Raw genomic sequence first — 18072 nt, 5'->3', positions numbered from 1 at the left:
AGAGCTCCACCACAGAGCTCCACCAGAGAGCTCCACCACAGAGCTCCACCACAGAGCTCCACCACAGAGCTCCACCAGAGTGCAGAGTGAACCTGAAAAATGAGGAACAGGTGGGTTGCGTTGTGTGTGTGTGTGTGTGTGTGTGTGTGTGTGTGTGTGTGTGTGTGTGTGTGTGTGTGTGTGTGTGTGTGTGTGTGTGTGTGTGTGTGGGGCGGGGGGGGGGCGGGTTAAATGGCAGGCAGGGCTAAGCTAGCTTAATTTCTGTTTGATAGACTTTGATATGACGGCTTCCCAGCGGATGGTGGAGTGCGGCGATGAGCAGGGACTTGCAGGCGTTGTGTTTATTAATCACTAGGCTGTGTGATGTCTCTCAGCAGCCCAACACGTATAATTAGCCTTTAAAGGCCACGGGAAGCTTGATGGCTCTGACAGCCATTTTGTTTTATCTCTGTCTTCCTTTTGAAGTCACAGGAGCATGGAGCGGCTGGTGTGTGTGTGTGTGTGTGTGTGTGTGTGTGTGTGTGTGTGTGTGTGTGTGTGTGTGTGTGTGTGTGTGTGTGTGTGTGATTGTATGTGTGTCTGTGTTTACCTGGTCAGACAGCTCTGGTGATGTCATGGCGGTCTTCTGCTCACACGGCAGCCTGTTGAGCAGCCGTTCACTCATCTCTTCCCAGACCTTTCAAAGGTTGTCAGGGTCTTCACTGCCGGCTGTCGCTGTACAGGGCCGCCCCACATCCAGCCTTCCCCGAAAGACACCAGGTATGACTGAGGCACAGAAAACAAACACGCCACGCCCCGACACACTCAACCCGACCCTGACAGGGCCGAGACCAGCCCCGCCAGACCCCCCCTCCACCCCCCTCGGCTCACTTTAGTTATTTCATTATGTTAACAGTTTTAACCCGGACCTGTCTTAAAGGGGAGCCATCACACTCAGCTATTTGCTAATAATATTAGAGAGAACAAAACAAAAAGTTGGTACATTGTTCCAGGATTGGTCCGTTGGTTAGTCCGATTCACAAAAGGGACGTAACCAGTTCAGGGTTAGTGATCACTCTCTTTCATTGGAAAACAGACGAGTGCGACGGTTTCCCTTCAAGCATCTCCTTGTAGTGGACTTTTAGACTGATTTGAAGATGCACATTTTGTCTCACATGTCTAAATGCACTGTAACATTGGACCATGCATGGGAAGTTGCCAACAGAAAAATACCGTGCTTTGAATGGAATAGAATATAACAGAATAAAGTTACAGAAGACTCGATCAAGTGGAGAGACCAGAGGGGCATCTCTCGTGCTAAACGAGAGATGCTTACTGATTGACAGTTATAAAGGAGAGTGGCCAACTGGTCGACCATTCTAAAGGAGGGATGCTTACTGATTAACCGTGCTAAAGGAGAGATGCTAAGTGGAACATCAACTAGGAATGTAAACACAAGGGGCCAAATCTGGCTGCATAGTCAGTATCTCAAATACTCATAGGGTTAGGCTTACATGTTACGGCTAGGAACAGGGTGAGGGGCTAGGGTCAGGTTTAGGGCTAGGGTAAGGCAGGCCTTGCTGCTATTGTAGAGGATGTTTTTGGCTCGCCCGGCTGCCAGGCGAGGCGTAGCAGACGGAGGTGTGAAGAGATGAGAAACTCACCTGTTTACTTTGGCAGCGGGGGAGCCAGCTAGAGGCGGGCCGCTAGCACCCAGACTCATCGCCCCAAGCAGCACACCCTACACCCAATAAGGGGGTTGTCCAGGAACGTCGGGCCGTCAGTCCTCCAGGGTTTGATGGGTCGGAATCAAGTGCTGCAAGCTGCCGTTGAACATGAGGTTATTGTTGGATACGTAGACCTTTCCTAAAGCACTCGGAACAAACACCTTGTCAAGAACAGGAATGAGAAGAATATTTAGTGACATCATTCCTAAGTGTAGATCCCTGGATATGGGGAGCTCATATCGTGTGTTCCTGAATGGCTGTGGAAAGCTGTCTGTGCTGTTCTAACCTTAACCGTAACCCTGGGAAAGGTGTTAACAGTAGTTTAGTAAGAGGTGTATTTTGGAGTGTGTACAGTAGGTATTTTGTTATCTCAACATGGCTGTCATGCCATGAATAAGACCTTACCAAAACAAACAGTGCTGTAACATCACATTAAAAATGTAACAATGATAAAAGTTTTCAACTACATAAATCAACATCAGCTTATTATAAGGAATGTGATCATTTGGATATTAGATAGATGATTTTGTTTTTAACCGTATTGAGTTATTTCTTTGACGGTGGGCCACAAAATACGGGATTTATATTTAGAGATTGATGGGCAGATCTGGTCAGAGGATGGTAGGGGAACTGGGGCAGCTTTGGCACGTCAGAATGCCAGTAAATAAGTGTTGGTACTTTACCTTTCATCACTCAACGAGACGCTTCAAAATTCCTCGTGTTTGGCAGAAATTCAAGCCTCTTTGATGTACCAGGCCTTGGTGAATGAGTTTCCTTGTGAACGCTGAAGCAACACATGTCCTTAGATTGAAGTTGAATTTGTGTTGTCTTGTTTTTCAGGGATCGGCTCGGAACTATCACATCTCCTCAGGCTTTACGGAGGTAAACAGTTTCTGAATGTTTTGTAGACTGTCATGGAACTGAGACATCTGAGATAAGGTTCAAATTAACCCAGGGTATGCTCACTGAAAACCACCTGCTGTTTTCATCATTGCCCTGCGAAGAACCCAAACATACTTACTACACCACCAAGTTTCCTAACATGTCATCTAACCTCACTAGTCTTGGATATCAGGGTAGGGCCCCATGCTAGGACATTAACTAGGACACTAAGGCTAGTTCACAAGGCTAGGACAAGTGTCTAGGTCAACAGGCTAGGAGACCAGGATAGGCCACTAGTCTAGGACTCTAGGCTAGAGGACCATGCCAGGCCACTAGTCTAGGACACTAGGCTAGAGGACCATTCTAGGCCACTAGTCTAGGACAGTAGGCTAGAGGACCATGCTAGGCCATTAGTCTAGAGCACTAGGCTAGAGGACCATGCTAGGCCATTAGTCTAGAGCACTAGGCTAGAGGACCATGCCAGGCCACTAGTCTAGGACTCTAGGCTAGAGGACCATGCCAGGCCACTAGTCTAGGACACTAGGCTAGAGGACCATTCTAGGCCACTAGTCTAGGACAGTAGGCTAGAGGACCATGCTAGGCCACTAGTCTAGGACACTAGGCTACAGGACCATTCTAGGCCACTAGTCTAGGACAGTAGGCTAGAGGACCATGCTAGGCCACTAGTCTAGGACACTAGGCTACAGGACCATTCTAGGCCACTAGTCTAGGACAGTAGGCTAGAGGACCATGCTAGGCCACTAGTCTAGGACACTAGGCTACAGGACCATGCCAGGCCACTAGTCTAGGACACTAGGCTACAGGACCATGCTAGGCCACTAGTCTAGGACACTAGGCTAGAGGACCATGCTAGGCCACTAGTCTAGGACACTAGGCTAGAGGACCATGCCAGGCCACTAGTCTAGGACACTAGGCTACAGGACCATGCTAGGCCACTAGTCTAGGCCACTAGGCAAACCCAAGGGTCCGGCTCCGGGTGGAAAGTCTCCGGTGACGTGGTAATTCTAGAGAGTGCTTGTGATATTTATTCTTATTACCCGAAGAACTTGGCATTTAGGGAGCTCGCCACAAACACATTCCACAGGGGCAGGAGAACCTCTGCCTCCCGCTCAAGGAGGCCTGCCCGCGCCTCCTTCTGATGAAATAGCTGCTCCTGATTTATGGTGCCTCCTCCCGTCGTACTTAGTTAATTCAGGGGACTCTTTTTCCAAAAACAAATCAGTTAATTAGCTCTGTGTCGCTCTGAGTTGGAGGTGGCTTGGGGTTATTGATGAAAACAGTATTAAACACCTCTGCAGCAAACAGACGCCTGAGTTTCCTCCCCTGGGTTTCCTCTCCAGGGTTTGGCCTCAGGAACCTTCTCAGATGAAGGCGATGTGCGTACGGATCCAGGCGACAACACACCGCTGGTCCAAATGTCAGCCACCTCCCTCCCATAGAAACTCGGCCGTCGGTAGAAAAGGTTTCTCGTGTTGAATCCCCGTGAAGGTCAACCCGCTGCACTTTGTACATAATAGGTATGGTTTGAGTCGAAGCAGTGTTATTGTATGGAGCCAGCGTGGCATCAGGGCGCGTTGACGTTTCCTCTGAGCCCTGGTGGGGGGGGGGGCGTTGCTGGGTCCATTATTCTCTTCTATTTCTGGACCCAGTGATGGATTCTACTCAATTATTGTCCATTACGGAGAAAGATGGCGGAGCGCCTCGCAGCAGAAATTATTGGTTGCCACTGCAGTGACTTTACTTTCACATCGCCACAGAGATGAACTCCCAACTTAGGGGTAGAACAAATGAAAATATTCTGCAGAAACTGTTGGACTAGGCTGCTGTGCCTCTTAATTCATAAATTAAGATATATTAGTAATTAGATAAATTAATATATTATTAATTTATCTTGTTAATATTTTGAATGGTTATTAGCAGTAGTAGCAGTGGTACGAGTCCTGGTGGTAGTACTTGTAGTAGTACTGGTAGAAGTCGTGGCAGTATGGCAGTAGTCAGCAGCAAGAGAGCAGTGAGTGTTTTATTAAACGCGTACATGGAGAAGGATTCTTTCCGACAGCTATCTGGTCTCTGAATGATGGCCTGGTTTTCTCCAGCAAGGGCAGATTGTACAGTTTGAGGGAATTATAATTTATTATGGTAATTACCCCAAGTAGGTAGGAGTGGAGCTCTTCACCAACGCACTCAGCGCCTCTTAGAAGAGTTAGAGGTCTCATGCTGGGGTCCACTGACCCCCCGGGAGCTGAAGTAAAGAACCACAACTCTCCCATCTCTAAGCTGCCTTTAATGTAAAGCTGCAACTCTTCCTGCCTTATTTTCCTCTCATAATGTTTGTTTTGAGTTACGAGTTATGAAGGCGGGCGCAGGAAGGAGGATGCGGAGGAAGAGAGAGGAGGGAGGAGAAAAGAGGAGAGACAAGGGAAGAGAAGGATGAGAAGGGGGGAGGAGAAGGAAGAGGAGGAGAGAGGAGGGAGACTCATAGAGGGAGAGACGAGGGAGGGGGAGAGAGGAGGAGAGGGGAGGAGAGAGAAGCAGAGAGGAGCAGAGAGGCAGTCGGAGAGAGCAGGGAGACGACTAGAGGGAGAGCAGAGTGAGAGGAGGAGGAGAGAAGAAAGATAAGGTAAAGACAGGGGCCAGCTCCTAAGTTGTCCTAGAAGGTGCTAGAGGTCCTAGGTGTTGCTAGAGGACCTAGGTGGTGCTAGGGGCCCTAGGAGGTCCGAGGTGGATCTAGAAATCCCAGGTGTTTCTAGGTGGTGCAAGGGGTCCTGGGTGGTGCTACGTGTCTAGGTTGGCCTAGGTGGTGCCAGAGGTCCTAGGTTGTGCTCGGGGTCTAGATGGTTCTAAGGTCCTAGGTGTTGCCAGAGGTCCTAGTTTGTGCTAGGGGTCTAGTTGGTTCTCAGGCCCTTGGTTTTGCTACAGGGTCTACGTGGTCCTAGGAGGTGTTATGGGTCCAGGTGGTGCAAGGGGTCCTAGGTGGTGCTAGGGGACCTAGGTAGTGATAGTGGTCTAGGGGGTGCTAGGTTCCTTGGTGTTGCTACGGGGTCTACGTGGTCCTAGGTGGTGCTAGGGGTCCTAGATGATGCTAGGGGTCCTAGGTAGTGATAGTGGTCTAGGTGGTGCTAGGGGTCCTAGATGGTGCTAGGGGTCCTAGGTCGTGCTAGGGGTCCTAGATGGTGCTAGGGGTCCGAGTTGGTGATAGGGGTCCTAGTTGGTGCCGGGGCCAGGGGCTTCCCGGGTCTCTCTGTACCACGTAGTGCTCCAGCTCCCATTCATCAAAACAGCCGATCAATAACTTCACAAGTGCTAATAAACGCTGGCACATCCAGTGATATGTGGAGCCCTTCGTCATTGGGCTGGCCGCTGGATTAATGGTAAATCCATTGTTAGGTCCAAAGTATGAGGTAATGTAGCACTTAGGAGATGAAGCCCAGACCAAGACGCGAGGACACGTCTCATCATTCTCAGCTCCATCTCTCTCAGAAAGTACCCAACGGCGACTTCCACCCCCAGCACCCACTGACAGCACCCACTGACAGCACCCACTGACAGCACCCACTGACAGCACCCACCCCCAGCACCCACTGACAGCACCCACTGACAGCACCCACTGACAGCACCCACCCCCAGCACCCACTGACAGCACCCACTGACAGCACCCACCCCCAGCACCCACTGACAGCACCCAACGCAGCCTGGTGCGGCTTGGCAGGGTTTGCCCCACGTGGACAGTCTGTCTCGATGCTATCTGACTCAGCAGTTAACTGCAAGGAGCTAGCGGCTAGCATAGCAGTTTGTGATACTGTTAGCGTAACTGTCAGTGTAGCTGTTAGCATAGCATCGCCCCCAACGGAGGGGAGTTGATTAAAGTCATCTCATCGCAGGCTAACGGCCTAACTATCTGCTGAGCAGACCACCCCCTCTCATATGGTTCATTAACTATTATGGGATGCCCTCTTTTATCCATATCTCAGAGTCATTAGCACTCTGACAACAACCCAGTAATACATCACAGCATGTCACCTGCATGTTCACCAGCCACCAGCACATATTTTCACAGGTCCAGTATCTGCTGTATCATGACAGACTCATCACTTCACTGCTGCGTTACTACTGCAGTTTCACACATATATCATGCAATACATGATGCAAGTCATCATGGAATACAGCGTAAAAGTCATCATGGGATACAGCATGCCATATATCATGGACTAAAGCATGCAGTACATCATGCAATACAGCATGAAATATATTCCATATTATATCACACATTATATCATGGTGCTACTGTTTTTAACCCCTGCGTAAACCTTACATATATAATACAGATTAGTGATTGATCCATTTAGGGAAATTGGGATGGAGTAATTAATATATTTATGAATTACATATTTTTTGTATAAACATAATATGTTTACACAAAAAATAGATATTTAATGATTCCTTCTCATATTCTGACTATGATTCTCTAAAACATATTATAATCTAAACATTGTATTGAACATGGACACTTTTCAGTGACGAGGATTCTCCTTTTCATGTTTCTGCAACTGTATTTTGTGGTGTCTGTCTGGTCATGAGTCATCATGAAATACCTGGGCGCAGGTGAAGAGGTTCTGGTTAAATAGAAGCTCTTTGGAACACTATTCATGGAGGAGAAGGCAAACAGGAAAATAAAAGCATGTGCTGAAATGTTCTGTGAAGACGGTGTGAGGAATGCCGGCTTCATGGAGAGCTGCCCCCCATCTTTAGACCTGATTATTTACTCTAAAACAACAAACGCAAGGGGGTTGGGCGGGGGTTCTGATGGAAAACCGGGCAGGGGTTCTGGTGGAGCTCAGGGGTTCTGGTGGAGCTCAGGGGTTCTGGTGGAGCTCAGGGGTTCTGGTGGAGCTCAGGGGTTCTGGTGGAACGGTTCTGTCCAAGCTCATCAATGTCAGCCAAGCATTTCTATTGACATTGCGTTTTCATCGAGTGCTGCTGTCAGTTAGGTATGTATCTGTGTTTGTGTGTTTGCGTGTGCGTGTGTGTGTGTGTGTGTGTGTGTGTGTGTGTGTGTGTGTGTGTGTGTGTGTGTGTGTGTGTGTGTGTGTGTGTGTGTGTGTGTGTGTGTGTGTGTGTGTGTGGATTGTGTACTCGGGTATGTGTGTGAGCATGTGCGAGTATAGTGCATTTTCGGTATGTGCATGCATGGCTGCATTTGCATATGCGTAAGTGTATATATGTGCATGTGTGAATGTTTGTGTGTGTGTGTGTGTGTGTGTGTGTGTGTGTGTGTGTGTGTGTGTGTGTGTGTGTGTGTGTGTGTGTGTGTGTGTGTGTGTGTGTGTGTGTGTGTGCAGGTAGGGCTGACCTGGCCAGGTGAGCTCATGGTTGAGGTATGAGCAGCTTAGCTTTGTTCAGCATCTCCGTCGACGACAGGCAGCTGACTCACGACGCGGCGCTTAACAAACCGTCGCCCCTGGGCCACCTCCAACCATCCAGACACACCTGCTATTAAATAATCATTAGACAGCTAGTTCAACCTTTAGCCCCTCAACACCCACATCATGGGAAATATGTATTATTATTATGACTCCGTTTTCACTGCACTTGGCCCCCAACTGCCCCCAAATGAACAGTCAATATTGGATAAGCCACAAGTTAGTAACGAGGACTTAATTCATGACGGCTATTCGACGACACCACCTGAACCTTAGGGGGCGTGGCCGAGACGGCAGCGGCCACGCCCCCTGATGTTCTAGCGGACCGGGTTGTCTGCTGATCGTTGCCTAGTTACGAGTCGCAGTTTTCTGGTGAACATTATAGCGTAGACAATAGCGTCTCGTTACTAGGCAACGGTCTGAATGGCGTCTTGAAAGGATGACGATGCAGAAGGTTTGTTTAGTTGTTTATCTTCTTGCATTTTTGTACATTGATTTTATATAAAGATCAGTTATAACAGACACTTCAGTGTCATCATTTATCGTAAAATACCTGAAAAATAAATCCGACATGCAGGCATTAGTCTACAGACCGTCCTCTTTTTTTCTCACTGAAAAATCTGTCATTTCGGTCCACAGCAGGCCTAATACATTAGTATTTGTTTGTGCTTGGTTGCGTTTGTGTTGACTTTACTACCATTTCAGTTTGACCTGAATTTGTAGTTAACCGATAACGTTAAAAAACTTTTCCATCGCTACAATCTCAGTGTACATTGTAGGCTATATATTGGATATGGTTAGATAATTAAACCAATACGAATATACCTCACAGAGACTGACTTCAAAAAACACCAACTTGGTGATCACGTCAGTAGCTTTCCAGGACCACATCTCACGGAGCCTGCTGGAGCCCCCCGGGTCTGTCAGCAGAGCGGCCGCCAAGAGCCGCCGAAATAAACCTTCAAACCCTGACCGATCCCAGGTCAGACCGGGTCAGGGAGACCAGACCAGACCGGGTCAGGGGGACCAGGAATTAGACAGGGAATATGTAGTTGATGACGCCCCGGCTCGTTTAACTTTAGGTAATCAAGAAACACAATTAAAAATTAATAATTTTGTTAAAAGTTTTTAAACTAGTTCTAAGTGCCCGTCTTGTTTAAGCAGCTCAGCGGCTGGGTCTAGTGGCGGCCCCGGCCCAGCGGCTCACGGGGTCGGAGTGGAGCGCTGTGAAGAGCCGTTGCGTCCGGCAAGGAGACTCCGCCTCTCCCTGCGCCATTTGTAGGGAGGAGTTTTGTCTCCAGCCTCAGGTAAGAATAATCTCCGATCTTCTTCTTCCTCCTCCATCCTCTCCTTCCTCCTCCTCTTTTCCTTTCAGCATCCCATATCTCGTGTTTTTTTCTCTCCTCCTCATCCTTTCATAACTTTTTCTCTCCTCCTCTACTGTCTCCTCCCTTCTCTCCCTTCCTCATACTGTCCCTCCTCATTTTCCTCCTACTCCTCCTCTACTCCTTCCGACACAATAACCACGTCTAATTATCTCTAAGAAAACCCCCTTTCTGACATACACGCACCCACACACACACACACACACACACACACACACACACACACACACACACACACACACACACACACACACACACACACACACACACACACAGTGCCTCCAGTACCTGTGTGTTAGTATGTGTGTGTGTGTGTGTGTGTGTGTGTGTGTGTGTGTGTGTGTGTGTGTGTGTGTGTGTGTATGTGTGTGTGTGTGTGTGTGTGTGTGTGTGTGTGTGTGTGTGTGTGTGTGTGTGTGTGTGTGTGTGTGTGTGTGTGTGTGCAGACAACTTTACATATTTACCCAGAGTGCTTTGGGGCTGTGGTGTGAGGTGATGCTGGACCCTCAGACCTCGTCTCCTCCTCTCTACTCTCCATGACCTTTTGAAAGAACTCTGCTGCAGCGCGGCGTGCAAATACTAGACCCTTCGAGGGAGAAATATTGATTTGACTAGCAGGGGAAGGTGGCAGGATTAGGAGGCAGGAGGAGGTGTTCTTTGTTTCAGCAAGTAACGGTTTGCTATGCTGCTTCTCTCTCACATTCTCGTGCTCTCATTGAATCCTGAGGAGACTGGGGGATGTTTTAGGGAGTGAGGTAGGGGAGTTGGGAATGGAGGGATTGGAGGGCGGAGGGGAAGGAAGGAGGTTGTGGAGGAGCTGTTGCTTTAATGATTGCTAATATTCCCAATAGACCTGAAAGGTTTGCAATACAGCATCATCCATTCAACAGTGACCTCACTCACGCGCACGCATGCACGCACACACAAATAGACACACACACACACACACACACACACACACACACACACACACACACACACGGTTTGCCAAGGCTTCTCAGCGCACCTTCAAGACCATTGACCAATCACTGTAGTTTCCCACTTGCAAAAATTAAGTAACTATGTGAGATTATGTCTCCTGGTCCTTCAATCACGAGAGGTGAGATGTTCGGATTTGAATGCTGGTGTGGTTAGAACTAGTTGTTCTGATTGGTCTGTAAAGCAGACTATTGAGTATGTATGTGTATTTGTGTGTGTATGTGTGAGTGCCTGTGTAGGTGCTGCTCTCCTGCTCCCATGTTTTTCACCGGGCATGTTTGCAGTCGTACGAGAGATTCTGCGGCAGGAAATGCTGTCCCATGTGCAGGAAGGAACAGTATGAGACACGCGTCATCCACGATGCCGCGTTCCTCTTCAGACAGCGGAGTGCCACCAGGTAGCCTAGTCTAGAAGCTAACACATAGCATCAAACACTTAGCATGTAGCGCGTTGCATGGAGCATATAGCATCTAACACATAGCCTTTAGCACAAAGCAGCCAACCTATTTCTAGACGGTCTTAGCTAACACATAGCACACAGCGTTAAGCAGCAGCAGTAGCTCCCTATCCTCTCTGAAGACTTCAGTAAATGTGTTCTTATTGATTGATTGTTCTCATATCTGCGTGTCTGCGTATCTGTGTGTGTGTGTGTGTGTGTAGAATCCAGGCGTGTTGGCGTGGTTACCTGGCCCGCCGATGGTACAGACAGGTACGCAAGACCACCCCCCCCAGGGACAGGCACCTGCGGCGCAAGTTTTTTGAAGAGAAGGTGAGTCTGGGATCAAACTTATGTGCTAATACATCTATACACACCCACCCACACACACACACACACACACACACACACACACACACACACACACACTAAGCGCATAAGGCTTTTTACTTAGTTGAACAATCAACAAATATGACATTTACCATTCTGAAAGTACAGCAAACATATAACCCTGTAAGGATTAGTGAGAGAGAGAGAGAGAGAGAGAGAGAGAGAGAGAGAGAGAGAGAGAGAGAGAGAGAGAGAGAGAGAGAGAGAGAGAGAGGAAAACAGAGAGAGAGGGGTGGGAGAGAGGGAGAGAGGAGAGAGAGAGAGAGAGAGAGAGAGAGAGAGAGAGAGAGAGAGAGAGAGAGAGAGAGAGAGAGAGAGAGTAATCAGCTAAGTGCTTCTCTTTTCAAAGGATGGTCTGGAGCCAGTACTACATCGTCCGTTTGTCTCATAAAGCACAGCCCTGCTCTACAACACACCTCATTATATATTATTACGTTATCATGTTCATCTTCTGGTTTTCACAACCAATAGAGCGTTTCCAGGTTGGTCTTAAACCTGATGGGGTCAGAGGGTTGGGGTCTAGGGGTCAGCGTCAGAGAGGGGTGGGTCTCCTCTTGAACCTGAGGAAAGGAAGGGGGATAAGCTGCAGGTAAAACAAGGGGTGACCTCTGACCTAGAGGCCAGCCGCTTTCCATTTCTCTGACCCCCGAGTCAACACATGAAGCTCCTCCCCCCCACCTCCTCCCCTCCTGTAAGGTAAAGTTCACCTGGGCTGGTTCTAGCCAGGATCATAAAGGCTTTGTATTGACGCTTAACGCTCGTTTAATTTGCGATAAAAACCAGCCGACAGCTACAGGGTGGTGCCGCCTCTGTGTGTGTGTGTGTGTGTGTGTGTGTGTGTGTGTGTGTGTGTCTGATAAGGGTTTCCCAGCTCTACTTGTGTTTACTGCTTGCCATTAATTATCTTGACTGGACAGCTACCCAGTCAGACTTTACAACACATACAAACACACACGCACACACACACACTCGCACCCAAGCTAAATATACATGGAAAACAAACACACACACACACACACACACACACACACAGTGTCAGTTTGAGTGAACTGTATTCAGACTGTGTGTTTTCAGTTCAGACCGTGTGTTGTGTTTAGACTGTGTTGTGTTCAAACTCTGTTTTGAAACCGTGTGTTTTGTGTTCCGACCATGTGTTGTGTTCAGACTGTGTCCTGTGTTCAGACTGTGTCGTTTGTTCGGACTGTGTTGTAGATTGGGTTGTGTTAAGACTGTGTTGTTTTCTTCAGACTGTGTGTTGTATTCAGACTGTGTTGGGTTCAGAATGTGTGTTGTATTCAGACTGTGTTGTGTTCAGACTGTGTTGTGTTCAGACTGTGTAGTTTTCTTCAGACTGTGTGTTGCATTCAGACTGTGTTGTGTTCAGACTGTGTTGGGTTCAGACTGTGTTGTGTTCAGACTGTGTTGTTGTCTCCAGCTTCAGGAGCTGAACACCAGCCTGCTGCGGTGCTGCCAGGCCGACGTTGAGGGCTTCCTGTGGGGCATCGACCGCAGCCTGTCCTCCTCCCGCCGGGTCTTCCAGCAGCTGGGGAGACCGGCTGGACTTACCCCGCAGGACTGGGACAGCGTCCTAGGGCAGGTAGGGGAACCGGTCACAGCGCTCAACAATGTAGCATCACGCGGCATGCAGCTACACCCTGGACTGGGGACAGGTTAGCTACACCCTGGACGGGGGACAGGTTAGCTACATGTTGGACTGGGGACAGGTTAGCTACACCCTGGACTGGGGACAGGTTAGCTACACCCTGGACGGGGGACAGGTTAGCTACACGTTGGACTTGGGAAAAGTTAGCTACACAGTAGTCTGGGGACAGGTTAGCTAGAGGCTGGACTGGGGACAGGTTAGCTACAGGCTGGACTGGAGACAGGTGAACTGGGGCTCAAATGTGGAAGTATTATCCTGGCTTAAGAGTGACGTCCAGGTGGTTGCAGGCGCAGCGGCGGGGCACATGGGACTGTCCCATCTGTCTAACCCCCGTGTTCAGCTCGGGGTGGGGGTCAGGGAGGGGAGGCGTGCTGCTCTCCTGCTCCCACCTCTTCCACCCCTCGTGTCTGGACGCATTTGAGAGCTTCGGCCAGGATCGGACGCCCTCCTGCCCGCTGTGCAGGTCGTCCTACAGCCGCAGACCGGTCTGAGTGATATGGGGGTACAGAGACACTCAAACCGATGTACAAGCAGCGCTGACTGATGTATCAAATATCGTATGATGGTGAAGTTAACCATCCAGGTTGAGCTTCTCATTCATGAATTATGTTTTCCATATAAGAAGCGACTTGAAAACAAAGATGCGCCACTATTTATCTTTAATAAATAAAAAAAATAAAGACCTTGAGCCGAATGCTTTTATTCCCTTCATTTTTATTTGCAAACAGAGCGACATCAAAAAACCAAACATTCATAAAAAAAAAAGAGTAAAAAATACATTCACAAAAACCTTCTGAAACGTGACATGCAACTGACAGACATAGAAACAGGAAGTAAGAAACAGGAAGTAAACTGCGCAGCTTCACATATGCTAAGGGTTAGCCTGAAAGACGTAGGGTCTCTTAGCATCCGTCGCTCTTCAGATGTGCTGGAGAATGTGATTTTCAGACTACTAGTGCTAGCATCTGCTAATGTGGACATGAAATCAGTGGACATGGCTTTTCTGCTAAACAAAGCAAACAAAGATCTCTAGCATGCTAGCATGGAACCAGCTTTGCTAGCTTGCTAGCTAAGCAAACCTCTGCAAACGTCTGTTATCTTAGATGCCAATTAGCTTTGCTGTCAGTTAGCTAAACTGTCAGCTGGTATACCTGTTGACCACCTGAGCTGTCCTATCGATTAGATTAGATGTTTGTTAGATTAGCTGTCAGTGACTATAGATGTCAGCTTTTTTTAGCAGTCAGTTGGCTAAATTTTCAGTTAGCATAGCGTTCATTTAGATGATACCACCCACCACCAATCCTCTTTAACTTCGTCCTTTAAAGTTAACTCAATTCAATGAGGAACACTGATCAATGGCTTGATCAAACATCATACATTTATGAAAGTACCAACAGACAGGAAACATGTTCGCTAGCATGAAGACAGACAAAATCAGCCCTGCTATTGACCTCACAAGGAGATGGGGATGCAAATTGTCCGTATTCACCAACCATACTCCTCTGTTGGGCGGTTTCTATTCCTTGAAAGAGTCTGACCTCATCCATGTTATCCTAGATTTTCATAAATGGATTTGGGTCCCTTTTGTCATCTCAACGTTTTGTGACTTTGCATTTGAACTCTACATTATCGGGAGACTCTAGCTGATGGGAAAGAGACATCTGGGTTGACTGCATTCAGCTGTGAGTAGTTCCATGCTAGATGCTAGGTGTGATGCGGTGGAGCCAGCAGTGCTGTAAGGCAGTAGAGGTGGGTCTAAATTCCCCGGCAATCTACAAGGTTCTGCTTAGCTGCTGCACACCTCATGAAGCGTCCCATTTGGTTGAATAAATAAATAAACTAAAGACGGAGGTGCAAAATACAGTCAGACCCTCGATGGACTAGCTAAATGCTAACCTGGAACAGCTAACAGAGCAATAACCTGGAACAGCTAGTGCAGGGCTAACCCAGAAAAGCTAGCTTAATGCTAACCGACAATAGCTAGCAAAGTGCTCACCTGGAACAGAAAGCAGAATGCTACCTCGAGACCAGCTAGCCTAGCGCTAACCCACAAACCTGGCTAAAAACATGACGTTGCAGCTTCATCAGTGAAGTTAAAAGTTCACATCCTGAAGAAATAAAAGGACAGTGGCCAATCAGTAGGAACCACTGTCTCCACGGTGATGAGGGTGATGATAATGATGCCGCTTGAGCATCACGTGTTCTTCATGTGATACTGTGTTATACACACAGTGTACGTGATGAGGTTGTATAAAACCCAGCCAATCCCCCCTAATTACATTAAGGACAGTCGTTACCCAATGACCCACCACCCCCCATGAGAACAACAACGCCGCGATACGGAGACACATAGATGGCCTCAGAGGACACCAGACGGGGAAGACGATAGGTTGAAGGGTTTCTGGAACCAGATCATCTGTACAGGAGCTGGACCACACGACAGGTTGACCCCAAACACACAAAAGACCCGGGCGGACACAAACCAGACCGACAACACTGACCTGTACATTGGAGACGAGTAACTATGGTAACGACAGAAGCGGAGGAGAGGGGTGGGGGAAGGTGCACTGATTCACCTGCCGAGAGGAGGTGGAGGAGGAGCGGGAGGAGGGGCTATTGGTCTCCATCTCGCAGGCGATGGAATGTCATGAAGCTATATTGCTGTGGTCCTGACGGCAGCATCCCTCATCCACCATCTTTATCAAGTCCGCTCCCCTCCTCCACCGCAACGCTGCACGTCCTTCAGCATGGCAGTCCATTTGTGTGTGTGTGTGTGTGTGTGTGTGTGTGTGTGTGTGTGTGTGTGTGTGTGTGTGTGTGTGTGTGTGTGTGTGTGTGTGTGTGTGTGTGTGTGTGTGTCACAGAGTCTTCTGGTGGCCGTTGGCAGAGAGTTTCCCGGTCTCGGGGTCAGTGGGGCTGTGTGAAAGCTGTAATTTATCCAGACCTGGCCAGGGAAGATGAGCAGGAAGAAGTCAGAAGTCCACTGAGAGCAGATACTGAAGGGCTTCAGTCTGCCAGACAGCGGATCCGCAGACATCTACAGTACGCCTGCACCTCTCTCGCTCCCTCAAGTTCTCTCTTTGTCCCCAACTTGCTCTCTCTGCGTATAAATATATAATGTAGCGGAGGTATTTTTAGGCTTAGGCACAGACTGTAACAAACCGTAGGACTTGAAGTTGTGTAATATGCTGATGATCTGATGCTATTTTTAACTCTTTATTATAACCGCTGTATCTTGGCTGAGGCAGAGCACAATGTAGGTTAGCCTAATCTTATGTAGTCCAGTCTATCGTAGTGTAATCTAGTCTCATCTAATATAGTCTAGTCTAAACGAATGTAGGCTAGTCTAAAATATTTTAGTCTTATCTAATCCTATGTAGTCTAGTCTAAACGAATGTAGGCTAGTTTAACATATTTTTAGGCTTGTCTTATCCTATGTAGTCAAGTCTTAACAAATGTAGGCTAGTCTAACATATTTAGTCACGTTGAATCCTATGTAGTTTAGTCTAAACGAATGTAGGCTAGTCTACCGTAGTGTAATCTTGCCTCATCTAATGTAGGCTAGTCTGACGTAGTGCAGTCTTATCTTATCTAATGCAGTCCAGTCTAACATAGTGTAACCTATAGTTAGTTCAATATACTTATACTTGTTAAAGTAGTTAAGTTGAGACTGTGTTGTAAAGTGTTGGTACCCACCCAGGGCTTTGAGCAGTTCCTCTCTTATGGCGGAGGTGAACTTGCGGACCAGACACAGCGTGGTGACCACGGCGAACAGCAGGTTGTAGGAGAGCACGATGTAAAGGTTCCCCAGCCAGTTGAACCGCCCGAAGTCCCCCAGCAGGTCGAACCTGGTGATACCTGGAACACATTACAGCAGGTCAGACCTGGTGATACCGGCAACACATTACAGCAGGTCAGACCTGGTGACACCTGGAACACATTACAGCAGGTCAGACCTGCTGATACCTGGAACACATTACAGCAGGTCAGACCTGCTGATACCTAGAACACATTACAGCAGGTCAGACCTGCTGATACCTGGAACACATTACAGCAGGTCAGACCTGGTGATACCTGGAACACATTACAGCAGGTCAGACCTGGTGATACCTGGAACACATTACAGCAGGTCAGACCTGGTGATACCTGGAACACATTACAGCAGGTCAGACCTGGTGATACCTGGAACACATTACAGCAGGTCAGACCTGGTGATACCTGGAACACATTACAGCAGATCAGACCTGGTGACACCTGGAACACATTACAGCAGGTCAGACCTGGTGATACCTGGAACACATTACAGCAGGTCAGACCTGCTGATACCTGGAACACATTACAGCAGGTCAGACCTGCTGATACCTGGAACACATTACAGCAGGTCAGACCTGGTGATACCTGGAACACATTACAGCAGGTCAGACCTGGTGATACCTGGAACACATTACAGCAGGTCAGACCTGGTGATACCTGGAACACATTACAGCAGGTCAGACCTGCTGATACCTGGAACACATTACAGCAGGTCAGACCTGCTGATACCTGGAACACATTACAGCAGGTCAGACCTGCTGATACCTGGAACACATTACAGCAGGTCAGACCTGCTGATACCAACGACACACCACAAATCACAGCGCACACGTTCATATATTTCCCTTTCCCGATCCGACTAAACGATTACCAAAACTCTTAAGTTATATCTTTTGTCTTAACGGCTTGCCGGGAAAAGGTGTGTCACATAATGTTTTACACACGGTGAACTTACATCATGCATGTTTTTTTTTTTTTTAAAGAGCAAGATTTTCCTAACAAAATTCCAGGCAAACAAAAGCTAGTTGGTTTTTTCCAAAGACTCCTTGACAAGACAAGCATTGTGTTCATAAGCAGGATCTGCTGCTGCTGCTGCTGTGGCGGCGGCGGCGGGAAAGAGGGGCTGCAGCCGCCCAGCTAGGAATGTCTTCCTCACTGCGGAGGTGTCTCTCTGCCACGGCCATCTCTGTCAACAGCGCAGACGGGCCAAAGTGAAAGAAGGGCTTACGTGCCAAAAACCATTTCATGTACACTGAATGCAGATTCTCTGGATACGGCCGACTGGAATTGGATAAAAAAAACTAAACGAGTGCTAAACAGCCAAAATCCCTTTGTGTGAAAGGACTTTACCGTCCTGGGACTTCCTGTGTCGATGTTT

General features: G+C 48.1%; 2 protein-coding genes and 2 long non-coding RNA genes across 5 annotated transcripts in view; 1 reads left to right on the top strand and 3 right to left on the bottom strand.

The window, feature by feature from the left end:
* The window catches only part of LOC132452816 (uncharacterized), a 30382-nt gene extending 27440 nt beyond the window's left edge, over positions 1-2942 (bottom strand). The window contains exons 1-2 of the long non-coding RNA XR_009524519.1: positions 1644-2942; positions 590-740 (exon numbers count right to left, since the gene is read on the bottom strand). This is a non-coding gene — a long non-coding RNA (uncharacterized LOC132452816). The remainder of the gene's footprint in view (positions 1-589; positions 741-1643) is intronic.
* Positions 2943-7805: 4863 nt separating this feature from the next.
* On the bottom strand, positions 7806-10636 carry LOC132452905 (uncharacterized). The gene is made up of 2 exons (XR_009524538.1): positions 9879-10636; positions 7806-8099 (listed from the first exon to the last, which is right to left on the bottom strand). It is a non-coding gene; the product is annotated as an uncharacterized LOC132452905 (long non-coding RNA).
* Positions 8364-13434, top strand: rnf32 (ring finger protein 32). Its single transcript, XM_060045740.1, has 7 exons — positions 8364-8483; positions 8862-9111; positions 9194-9336; positions 10632-10789; positions 11053-11161; positions 12654-12815; positions 13169-13434. Exons 1-7 carry the CDS (start codon positions 8469-8471, stop codon positions 13370-13372), a joined length of 1041 nt encoding a protein of 346 aa, XP_059901723.1. The 5' UTR covers positions 8364-8468; the 3' UTR covers positions 13373-13434.
* Positions 13435-13575: 141 nt separating this feature from the next.
* The window catches only part of lmbr1 (limb development membrane protein 1), a 34385-nt gene continuing 29888 nt past the window's right edge, over positions 13576-18072 (bottom strand). For both annotated transcript variants that reach the window (XM_060045737.1, XM_060045738.1), the window contains exons 16-17: positions 16578-16739; positions 13576-15825 (exon numbers count right to left, since the gene is read on the bottom strand). In XM_060045737.1, the coding sequence (XP_059901720.1) occupies positions 15740-15825; positions 16578-16739 (248 nt within the window). In that variant the 3' untranslated portion in view covers positions 13576-15739. The remainder of the gene's footprint in view (positions 15826-16577; positions 16740-18072) is intronic.

The sequence above is a fragment of the Gadus macrocephalus genome, chromosome 23 (assembly GCF_031168955.1).
Source record: "Gadus macrocephalus chromosome 23, ASM3116895v1".
NCBI lineage: Eukaryota > Metazoa > Chordata > Actinopteri > Gadiformes > Gadidae > Gadus > Gadus macrocephalus.
Note: the sequence above shows the minus strand (reverse complement) of the source record. Positions and strands in the feature narration are given on the sequence as shown.

Excerpts from the sequence above, each read along its gene's own strand:
- rnf32 (XM_060045740.1), top strand. Across the intron at positions 10,790-11,052 it reads AGACAGCGGAGTGCCACCAG|AATCCAGGCGTGTTGGCGTG; the intron begins GTAGCCTAGTCT and ends GTGTGTGTGTAG. Across the intron at positions 11,162-12,653 it reads GCAAGTTTTTTGAAGAGAAG|CTTCAGGAGCTGAACACCAG; the intron begins GTGAGTCTGGGA and ends TGTTGTCTCCAG.